The 10,694-nt window shown below is 55.8% G+C and overlaps 1 protein-coding gene across 3 annotated transcripts in view; it reads left to right on the forward strand.

Annotated features, from left to right (window-relative positions):
- RALGDS (ral guanine nucleotide dissociation stimulator) overlaps window positions 1-10,237 on the forward strand; it is a 103,763-nt gene extending 93,526 nt beyond the window's left edge. For 2 of the 3 annotated variants that reach the window (XM_067541890.1, XM_067541888.1), the window contains exons 10-18: window positions 1,419-1,496; window positions 1,580-1,666; window positions 1,956-1,988; window positions 2,335-2,456; window positions 3,012-3,107; window positions 3,994-4,246; window positions 4,546-4,791; window positions 5,049-5,163; window positions 6,724-10,237. In XM_067541890.1, the coding sequence (XP_067397991.1) occupies window positions 1,419-1,496; window positions 1,580-1,666; window positions 1,956-1,988; window positions 2,335-2,456; window positions 3,012-3,107; window positions 3,994-4,246; window positions 4,546-4,791; window positions 5,049-5,163; window positions 6,724-6,899 (1,206 nt within the window). In that variant the 3' untranslated portion in view covers window positions 6,900-10,237. The remainder of the gene's footprint in view (window positions 1-1,418; window positions 1,497-1,579; window positions 1,667-1,955; window positions 1,989-2,334; window positions 2,457-3,011; window positions 3,108-3,993; window positions 4,247-4,545; window positions 4,792-5,048; window positions 5,164-6,723) is intronic. The other variant, XM_067541889.1, reaches the window with a different exon arrangement.
- Window positions 10,238-10,694: the final 457 nt, after the last annotated feature.

A 10,694-nucleotide genomic window follows, 5' to 3' on the forward strand; every position in this document is an offset into this window, starting at 1 on the left:
TTGGTGGGCTGCATCTGAAAATCTCTCTAGATTCTACTCTTGTTCACACCACCATGACTCAAGAGTAACCCTGCGGCGGGCAGCAGCATTACACTAGTGTGCAATGGGTGTGAGAAGAGTATTGGCGCCCACTCGTTCCTGAATTACCCAGTGTCACGTAGGGAGGTTTCATTCTGGCTCCATGTAGGGCTAGACTTAATGGTTCTGCACTGGAATCGCCTGATTGCCTGAGGCTACAGGTTCAAATCCCAACATAAGAGGGGTGTGTATAGGATACTGTGCATCAGCTGACTGCTCTGCCCCAGAAGTGGCTGCATTTTAGCAGCCCTGCACAAACAAAAGGCCTGTCCCGAGTTGTACTGATTTTAGTGTGAGTTGTTGTGAGGGTTCAGCCCTTCTTGGGATCAGGCCCAAAGCTTGTAAAATGCTTTGGGCTGCAAGCTGCTATAGAAACATCCATCTCCCCATCAGGGCGTTCACTTGGCTATTCCATCCCAGCATCTTGTGGGCTGAGATCACAAAATCCAAAAGAGAACAAAACATCCCTTTGATGATCTGTTAATACACAGGGGTGGGGGTGAGAGTAGGGGAGGGCAGCATGTCCCACCCAATACACGTCTCCTGTTTCTAGCGTGAATGCTCAGCTTTGATCACTTTCCACCCCCATGCCTCTATAGAGAGATAGAGGACTTGTCCCCATGGGATGCTATACTGGTATAAGGTAGGATGTGAATTTAAGCCACTATTGCTATACCAGTTTGACTCCCTTGTGGGCACTCCTATTCCGGTATAAGAGGGCCTTGTTTCACTTCAGCTAATGTTGCTTTGGAAGCTGTTTAATGATACCCAGCTCTTTATCTAGCACTTTTCACTTGTAGCTCTCAAATTTCTGTACAAAGGAGGTCAGTATCATTACTGCCTTCTACAGATGGGCATGGCCCCTCTGTGCCTCAGTTTCCCCAAGGTCACCTAGTGAGCCAGTGATAGAGGTGGGAACAGAAACCAAGTCTCTTGAGTCCCAGGCCGGTGCTCTGTCCACTAGGCAACACTGTTTAAGATAAACCCAAAAAAGCCACTCTTAGTCTGGGACAAGTGTGTCCATACGGGGAGTTATGCCAGTATAAGTGTAGCAGTTTAACTATGCCTGTATAATTACACACCAGTATAACTGGAAAAGTGTCCCTCGTTCACAAGCTCTTTGCCCGTCAGCAGGCAGGTGGTGCTCCTGTCACCCTGCCTGTGTGGGGCTCCTGTGTTCCCAGCCCTACTGAATTTCTGTCTGAAAGGGTGAGAGCTGTGAGGGAGCGAACGTGACTTATCCTGGGTTTGTAAAGCTCTGTCTGAAATCTCGCCCTGGATAGCGTTAGCAGGGATGTTAGATCAATAAGCCAACATATGTCGTCTTCCTACAAATCCAGGAGGGGACATCCAAATTCGCCACCCTGGAGATCAACCCAAAGAGGGCCCAGAAACGGCAGCAGCAGCAGAGAGAGATGGTGAGTGGCACGGCTGCCTTCTTGCTCGGAGCTCTGCGGCTCTCATTGGGCAGGGCTCACCCCTGCTCTCTCTCCTCTTTCAGGGAGTGATGCAGGGCACCATTCCTTACCTGGGCACCTTCCTCACAGACCTGGTGATGCTGGATACCGCCATGAAAGATTTCCTGGATGTAAGTGCCACAGCCTGTGCTCTTCTCCGCCATCCATCCCTCCCCTTCTCTGCCCCGCTTCCCTCACTGAGCCCCGGAGCCCTGAGCAGGGGATCGATGGCTGAAAACAAAGGACTGGACACGTGCACATGCGTAGATATATTGCTGAACTCGCACTGCCCCCTAGCGTGATGCAACGCCTCGCACGTCTTGCTCTGCGGGATGGGCTCCGAAGGGGGGCCGATTATTGGCTGCTGTGGGACCATCCCTGCTGGTTCGCTGTAACCTTAGTTTGATTTCTGTCTTTCAGGGGGGGCTGATCAACTTTGAGAAGAGAAGGAAGGTGAGCGCCTCTCACAACGGCCAAGCTTTCAGCTTGAGCACAGCTGGGTAGAAGAAAGGGGCTGACTTCGTGCGTCCTTATAGCTGGGGTCCCTCGGAGACGCCGGCCCAGTTGGGGATGGCTCCCATCTGGTCTTTTCAATCTCCCGTTTGGCCCGTGCAGTCTGTAGCACCGAGACTCCAGTAGTTGGCTGGGGGGGTTCCCCAGGACTCTGTGGTTCCATGTGGGGTGCCCGTGTGACAGACACCCCTGCCTCGCGGGGCTGGGCTGTTTGGGAGAGGGGTGTGGGGGTCTGGTCAGCCAGCAGGAGCAGGCCTCATTCTGTCTCTGCCTCGCTTCCCTGCAGGAGTTTGAAGTCATCGCCCAGATCAAGCTGCTCCAGTCGGCCTGCAACAACTACAGCTTCACTCAGGAGGACCGTTTTGTGGAGTGGTTCCACGGCGTGGAGCGGCTGAGTGAAGCTGAGAGGTGAGCTGTGTCCGGAGCCAGGGGCTTTAGCTGCTGGGTTCTCTGCAGGGACCCAGCACCTTCCTCCTCTGGCTACGCTCCCAGAGCCAGGGCTGTACTGTCCTGTACAGGGGTGTCTGCAGCTGCTGCTCCCCATCCCCTGGGACACTCTGTTGCCTGAAGCTGTAGAGCGACCCTTTGTCTCCTTCAGATCCCAGCTGCTGAGACCTTAGGCTGGTTGCTCTGTCCCCTCCAGTGTATGCAGGCCCCAGGCAGCCTCCCTGCAAACCCCAACACATCATGCAAGTCTAGCATTGGGAAAGGGTGTAGGGTTGGTGACCCAGCAGACTGACCCCGCTCCCCCCCAGAACAGGGGCAGCCCTTGCAACTTTAGCTGTGCTGCTTCTCGGTCCCCCAGGTGAAACCCCCCTTGGACCAAGACCCCACCTTGCATCCCAACTCCTGAGCCTGCCAGAAACCTGCAGTCTCTGTTCCTGCCCCTGTGTTGTGAATATGGCTGGTTGTGTCGGGAGGCTTCACCTCAGGCTGAATCTCTGCTCTCTTCCCCTCTCGCAGCTATAGCCTCTCGTGTGAGATCGAGCCCCTGTCCGAGTCGGCCAGCAACACGCTGAAGGCAAAGAAAAACACAGGCATCATCAAGCGATGGAGCGAGTGAGTCTCCCATCTCCCCTTCTTGCCAGGACCCAGAGCAGAAATGGGCCGCCCAGAGCTAGCTGCCTGGCCAGCCGAGAGGAGGGGGGGTTGGTTTGGGTAGCTGCTGGCTGGTATTTCTCCCTCCAGCCCACCTGCCCTTGACCTCACGTCTGTTTAAACTAACCCAAGTGCTCTGGGTGAGACCACGCACGGCAGCCAGGCTGAGCAGGGCCTCAGCCTCCCACCTCAGGGCAGCAGGACTGGCTCGGAAAGGGGAACGAGTTGGTGGCCCAGCCTTGCCCCAGTGGATGCCTCAGCAAAGGCTCGCGTGACGAGCAGGGAGTGCGGCCGAGAGCCCGATTGTGCGTTGGTTGGGCCAGAAGCCGTGTGTTTCTGACAGCCAGCGAAAGAGCCAGGCAAAGCTGTGGTGCTAGAGAGGGGCGTAGCACGGGTGGCAGCTAAGGGTGCTGCGGGCCAGGAGTAAGGTGCAGTGGCAGAGCTGGGTGGGAGGCTAGGGGGTGCAGCGGCAGATGTTGGGGCTCAGGACTGGAATAGCAGGGGTTGCTGCACTTCAGGCTGCAGGGGGTCCTAGGACGGGAGCAGGGCTGAAAGCCAGGAGTGAGGGGCGTTAGCACATCTGGGCTGGGAAGGATCGGGGTGAGAGTAGCAGCGGGGCTGTGCGGGAGGAGTGAGCGGCTGTCGCTGAGTGGCGGGAGGGCTGACGGTTACAGCATGTAGCTGACCGTGCTGGAGGGCAGGCAGGCCGGGCACCAGACCCTTTGGGCTCTTTCTAGAGCAAAGGGAGCTGGGCCTGGGGCGTGGGACAGGGCAGGTGCCCCGGATGCGCAGTGCACGTCAGCTTTGTTCCCTCCTGACCCTGTCTGTCTCTCCCCCTCTCCCGCAGCCGGCAGGTGCCGAGCGCTGAGCCCTGCACCAGCACCAGCTCCCACTCCAAATCCTTCGACCAGCTCAAGTGCGGGCAGTACCTGTGCAGCGGGGACACGGCTGACTCGGTCAGCGTCACCTCAGCTGGCTCCAGCAGCTCAGACGTGGAGGAGATCAACATCAGCTTCATCCCCGAGTCCCCCGACTGCCAGGAGAAGAAGGTACGGGACGGCTCGCTGGGCTCTCCTCACGCCCAGGGGATCAGGAGCCAGGTGCGCCCATTGCAGTCCCGCCTCTGCCCTGGGGGGTGGGGGTTCTCACACTCTTCTCCTACAGGCTGGTTCTAACCTGGAGCAAATGGGAGGTTTAGAGCCCGTCCCCTCCTCTCCCCTTCCCTCCACTTCCTCCCACCCATCCAGGGCATGAGAGGGCACTGTCATTGGGAGTTCACTGCCCCAGCGCTCTGTGAGCCTCCTCCCCTCTTGGCCCTGGGGGCATGGTTCGGGGGGACACACCCCTTTCCTCTCTGGATTGAGGTGCTGAAACCAGTGTTTATCCCTCCTCCCCCCAGTTCTGGGAATGCACCTCACTCTCCTCTCTGGACACGTCGGGGATCGGCTCCGGCTCCAGCAGTGCCTCCTCCTCCTCGGTCTCCTCCACCCCAGTGACGGCCTCGCGCACCCACAAGCGCTCCGTCTCGGGCATCTCCAGCTACTCCTCCCTCTCACTTCCCCTCTACAACCAGCAGGTCGACGACTGCTGCATCATCCGCGTCAGCCTGGCCGTGGACAACGGCAACATGTACAAAAGCATCCTGGTGAGCATTTGGTACCCACAGTGCTTCTGGGGGGAGGGGCTTCCTCTGTGCTAGGGGAGAGCCCTGCCTGATACCAGAGCGTCCTGGGGGAATACGGGATATGCGTGGCACCCACTGGCAAAGCTTGCAGCTGAACAGACAGAGGGGATTGCTGCTGCACTAACAGGCGGGGGGGGGTGGGCTCCACCGGAGGCACTGCAGCAGCTTTTGGGTCCTTGCCCCCGACCCCTGCGTTGATGAGCGCTCTCCCCTCACAGGTGACGAGCCAGGATAAGACCCCTGTGGTGATTCGCAAGGCTATGGCCAAACACAACCTGGATGGGGACCGGCCGGAGGACTACGAGCTCGTTCAGATCATCTCAGAGGAAAGAGGTAGGTAGGGGTTCTGCAGGAGAGGCCAGGCCGTTGGGGCCTGACTGGCCCCACCTACTCTAGTGAGGATATCCCTAAGCAGACAGTCCTTGCACTCTAGAATGAACTGCACCCCAAAGTATTGTTCTTCGCCACCCGTTCAAGGTATGGGGCTGTCACCCCAGCCTTCCACCCCATTCCGGGGTGGAGTGTGCCCCTACAGCCCTCTGTGGGAGCGGGGAACCCTGGTGCAGTTCACAGGAACCACTACCCGGCCCAGAGAGAGTCCTTCTGCAGCTATGCTGCTTGGCCTGCACCCTCGGAGCTGCAACACCCAGCTGGAGAAGCTGCCGAGAGGAACAAGCCGTCCTGGTGATGTTTCCAGTGTTTGCTGCTTCCCCGAGCTGGCTGGGACCGGTTCTGAACTCTGTGACATTTTGGGTCTGGCTCCTGTTGAGTTTGTTGTGGCTCCTCCTTTCTAGGGCTTTCTAGTGTCCCGCACAGCCTGAGCTGCCCTGTCTTACGCTGGCAGTATGTCTGCACAGCAGCTGGGAGGTGTAATCCCCAGCTCAGCTAGTGCCCTAAAATAAGGCATGAACTGAACAGTAAGAGAAATTCACCCCTGGAACACTTTACCCAGGGTCGGGTGATTCTCCATCACTGACACTTTTCACATGAAGGGTGGATGTCTTTCTAAAAGATCTGCTCTGGGGATTATTGGGGGGATGTTCTATGGCCTTTCTTGTACAGGAGGTCAGACTAGATGATCACGACCCTCCGTGCTGGCCTTGGAATCGACGAAAACAGCAGCATAGGCTGCATCTGCCCAGCTGGTGGCTTGGGTGAATGACCCGAATACGTTCCTAGGATCTCGGGTAGAGTTGTACTCAGCTGGCTAACCCACCATGGGCTGTCCTGCTATTTTAGCATGCGAACCCGAGCAGCACTAGCATGTGTACATCTGCCAGCTGGGTAGGCATAACCTGAGATGGAGCTTTCCACAAACCCTTCTTAAAGGGAATGTGCCCCCCAGGGAAGGAACTGCGGAGCGTCTCCTTCTGCTGTCACTTCCTGGGGAGAACATTACCCTAGAGTCCTCCTAGGAGAAAGGATGGACCGGTGCTCAGGTTGCCAGCCTGGGCCCCTGGAGACCAAGATCTAGTTCCCTCTGCACCATAGACTTCTTGTTAGACCTTGGGTGAGTCGCAGTCTGTGTGCCTCAGTTCCCCCATCTGTAAAAATGGGCTTTATCGTCCAGATGCTACGGTGATGAGAGCCGGAGAGATTCCCCGTGGTCCCTCCCAGCGGTGGTGAGGCAGCCCCAGGCTGTTCTGCCGGTTGGGGAGGTGGGGCTATTTCCGTTTTGCTGGTGGAAATGCTGAGGCTGCAGCCCTCACCCAAAATTAACTGCGAGCAGCTTCTGTGGTGGAGCTGGGGCTAGAACTTAGCAGCTCCCCGTGTCCCCTGTGCAGTCCCACCTTGCTCTGCCTCGGCTCCTGGCTGTGTGCCCCTTCCCCTTCCGCAAAGGCAGCCAGAGCCCAGCTGAGCATGAGGTGATTTAACTGAACTCTGTCCTCGCAGAGCTGAAGATCCCCGACAACGCCAATGTCTTCTACGCCATGAATTCCGCCGCCAACTACGACTTTGTGCTCAAGAAGAGGGGCTTCTCCAAGGGTGTGAAGATCAAGCACGGCTCCAGCTCTACCCTGCCCAGGATGAAGCAGAAGGGCCTGAAGATTGCCAAGGGCATCTTCTAGCCATGGCCTTGCTATGCCCCTCACTGACCGCGCTTTGAGGGCAGACTGCTCTGGGCCTGGCTGCTCGCCTGTCTTAACATCACCCGTCCTGGGTGAGGGGAGCAAGCCTTGCCCGCGAGGAAGGGCGACACGCTCTGCTGGAACTGAAGGCACGTGTGGCTGGGCCCAGGTCCCCCTCGCTCACTGAGGGGTGGCTTCAGCCTCTCAGTGGAAGCTTGCATTTCAATCAGGTCTCTTTTCTACACGGAGGATGGGTTTTTAACTCCTTCCGACATGCGATGCCACTGTGGCCATTGGGATGCCCAGAACTGGAACCCGCCTCTCTGCCTTAGGTGCCTTCTGTCAAAGAGTGGAGAAGAGGATGACATGCGAAGGGCTCCGTTCACCTCCTGATCCACGTGTTGGGACGGCCACGTGCGGGGAGTTAGCGTGCTCAGCTGTTGAGTCGGTGGTGGGTTCCACTTGAGTGAAAGAGCTGGGATGTCAGCTCTCCGAGGTGCATCACCTCCTGTGCTAAGACAGGCCCTGGAGTCCTTTTACCTCCAGCTCCTCGTTCCTCTCCTGGGATAAACTGGCAGCGGGACCATTTTGTGCGTCCACCTGCCTCTGGGGAGCTGCACTTTGCCACTGGACTGTTCCTAATGGGGAATTCAACTGGAAAAAACGCAGTCCCTGCCCCATGTGACTTGTAATCCTATCAGCGGAGCCTTCTCAGGGTGTGATGACCTGGCAGGTGCTTTTGGTGACTCAACTCTGGAAGGCTGTTTTTGTTTTCTTTCTACTGATCCTCTGAATCCTCCGGGTTGGACTCCCGTGTTCCTCCAGTGCTCCATCATTTTCAAACCTGCACCAAAGATCAAATGCCAGTGTCTCTTCCTAGGCAAAAAATACCCACCCTGACGAGCCAGAGCTGCCATCTGAGCAAGGGGAGGAGCCAATTTCTGTACAAACATCTGTAAATAGACTTTTTCTTTTTGGTTGGGTGGGAGAGGAGCAGCTATGCAGGGCTAAACGCAACTGGCTCCATCCACCCAGCCCCCGGAAAGTGCCACTCACCATGGGCTTTAAAAAGACTTTTTTAAAAACATTTGACCGTGAAATATGGAGGGGAGGCAGAGACATGCGCAGACTTTTGTAAAGAAACCCCCTGATGTTTACTGAATTTTCCCCCCAATATTTATTGATTGTAAATAGAACAGTCAAACTTGTACATTTTACTAACTCCCCCCCACGCACTCCCCTTGTATTTAAAGTTGCTGGGAGCAATCTTCCTAGCGGCTCTGTTGTGTGCAAGGGTAGGTACCTTTCCACACCCCCTTGTTTCTATATCACTAACAGGGAATTGCTTCAGCAGGGGAGAGGAAAAGCCACGTTTTTAAATCACTGAATGAAACACTAACCAAAGGGGGCTCTTCGGTCCTAGAGCTGCTCAAACACTTCCCCTGTTTTATGCACCTGCCCCAGGCCCATTTCTTTTGTGTGTGTGTCTTCGTCTGTCTTGTAGGAATGCTGGTGTAACACCCCGTCCCCCCAACTCTGGGAAGAGAGAGGACTTTTCAGGCGCAGGCCCACAGCAGCTGCTAGCCCCTGGGAGCTCTCTCTCTCTTAGGTGCTAGCACTGCAGGACTCTGTTGGAAGTTGCCACCTGAAATGCATGTTTCATCTGTGCTTCGACTCAAGCCACATGGGGAGGAAAGCTAAGGCACCCTTTCCTGTCACAGTTGAGGGGGGGAACAGGAGTAGTGTCATGGTGCAGGGAACATGGGGAGGGATGCAGGATGCTCTTATGACAGCACAACTGTGTCCAAAGCATGCTGACCTTTCATGGGCCCTGCCTGCTCTCTCCTGGCCCTACAGGAGAGACTGCTGGATGGCTCGAGCTGCTGCTTTTGGGATGGGTGGCAACTTCTACAGAGGCTTCTATCCAAGAATGGGCTAGGTAGGGCCTGTTCCTCTGGAGTGTTGCTGCCCTGAGGGTTGGCCTGGGTGTGTGTTCATACAGCTGCGTGGGCCAGCGCGCTGGGTGCTTTCCCTGCCCCACCTTCTCCTCCTGCACATGAAGGGAGCCATGGCCTCCTTGAAGCAGGGGTTCAGGGCATCTGTCCCTTTTTCTGCCCTGCGGGAGCCTCTCCTCTCTCCGCTGCTCCTGCTACCCCGAGTCTCAGTGGCCGCTTTGCCAGGCACAGCACTTAACAGGCTGGGCCTCCTCTGCCGGAGGCTGAATGATCGACTGCACTGCTGTGCTGCTAACAACCCCTCCAGCCTCCGTGAGGCAGCTGAACCTGTCCCCCCCCCTTCCGTGTGGGTTATTGTAGGATGGTGGAAGGCCTGCACCTCGGTTCCCCTTTGGCTGGCAGGAAGCGATCCTTCACCTCCAGGCAAGGACGCTCTGCAGATCAGCCGGCAGAGCGCATGCTCAGAACCATAACCTAGGGCATTCCCTGCATCTACACTACACTAAACTACGGCAGAAAGTGCCTAAATGATGCAATCTCATGGGGGCGTCCTGGCTCCAGAAGATCCTACAGGGTGAACAGTCACTGTGAAATACCCCCTTTAACTCCCTACGAGACTGTGCATTTGACTCCCTCCCCAGGGAGACAAAGGCAAACTGACCCCACCTTCGCTATTTCCCACTGCCCTATCCATTGTACAGCTGCCCACTCAGCGTTTGTACTGCTCTGTGCCTGAACACACGTGCCCGCTCCTGAAGGTAAAGGCAGGGCAGGGTCAACTGCCCTGTTTTTCCAGGTGGGATCAGACTCTCAAGCACGCCCCTGTGTGAATGTGATCACTGCAGCTGGTTGTATTATATGTATGTATTTTGTAACACAATTTCACTGGAGCACACTGAATGGTGTGACATGTACACAGCCATGTAATTAGTCTTTGCAATAAAATACCAACATGCCGATGTCACAGCCAGGAGGCTGGTGCAGTTTGATTTCATGTGCTGGCCTAACAGTGAAATGGGAACTGACAAAGGTCTGCACTGCTCCTGTAAAGCCCTTGTGTTCTCATCGGCCAAAAGAGGAGCAGTGAGGGACTGAAGCCTGCAGTCCCTGCTTCCCAGTCCTTGTTCAAATAGGGGAGTGATATTTCATTGCTGGGGAAAGAGTGAGGAGCTGATGGGAGTGATAGGATTTGAGTCACTGTAATCTAGCCTGTTGAAAGAGCAGACCTGCTAGCAGATGTGAGCAGAGACAGCTCTGCTGCCAGCAAACTATCTACTTCTCCCCCAAAAGGGGACTGGGCTAATCCCCCGAAGTAGCATTGCATTAGCCAACTGTCACTGAATCCAGCACCGAGAGCAAGGAAGGGGAGGGGTCAGGACTTGTGGCAGCTGCTCCCAGCTCCACCACATTCTGGGTAAGTTAGCATCAGGCTGGCCCCTAGTTCCCCATCTGTAAAGCAGAGCTAATATCTGTTACCATATGAACTAGAGAGATTTGATTAGCAGGGTTAGTACGGTGCCTCCATGAGTTTCAGGGCCAAGTAGCATTAGTAAATTGATCTCATCTGAGGGATTGTTGGAGCAAAGCAGCCAGGTTTTTTAAACAGGGCACTTCTGGTCCAGGGGATTGTGAACCAGTGACACCTGCATTAAAGATCCCATTTTCCAGCAACCCCTTTAAAGTATCTCTATGCAAGGTTTGACTTTTACCTGAAGAGCAAGATTACTAGGCAAGAACATGTTGCTGGTACAGTGAGTTGCTCCATGGAGGAGGTGCCACTGGGTATATTTTTCACAGAACAGAAAACTGCCCAGTACATTGGATGCCACCCCCCTCTAGC

The sequence above is a fragment of the Emydura macquarii genome, unplaced genomic scaffold (assembly GCF_026122565.2).
Source record: "Emydura macquarii macquarii isolate MOO-44397 ecotype Brisbane River unplaced genomic scaffold, CSIRO-AGI_Emac_v2 contig_691, whole genome shotgun sequence".
NCBI lineage: Eukaryota > Metazoa > Chordata > Testudines > Chelidae > Emydura > Emydura macquarii.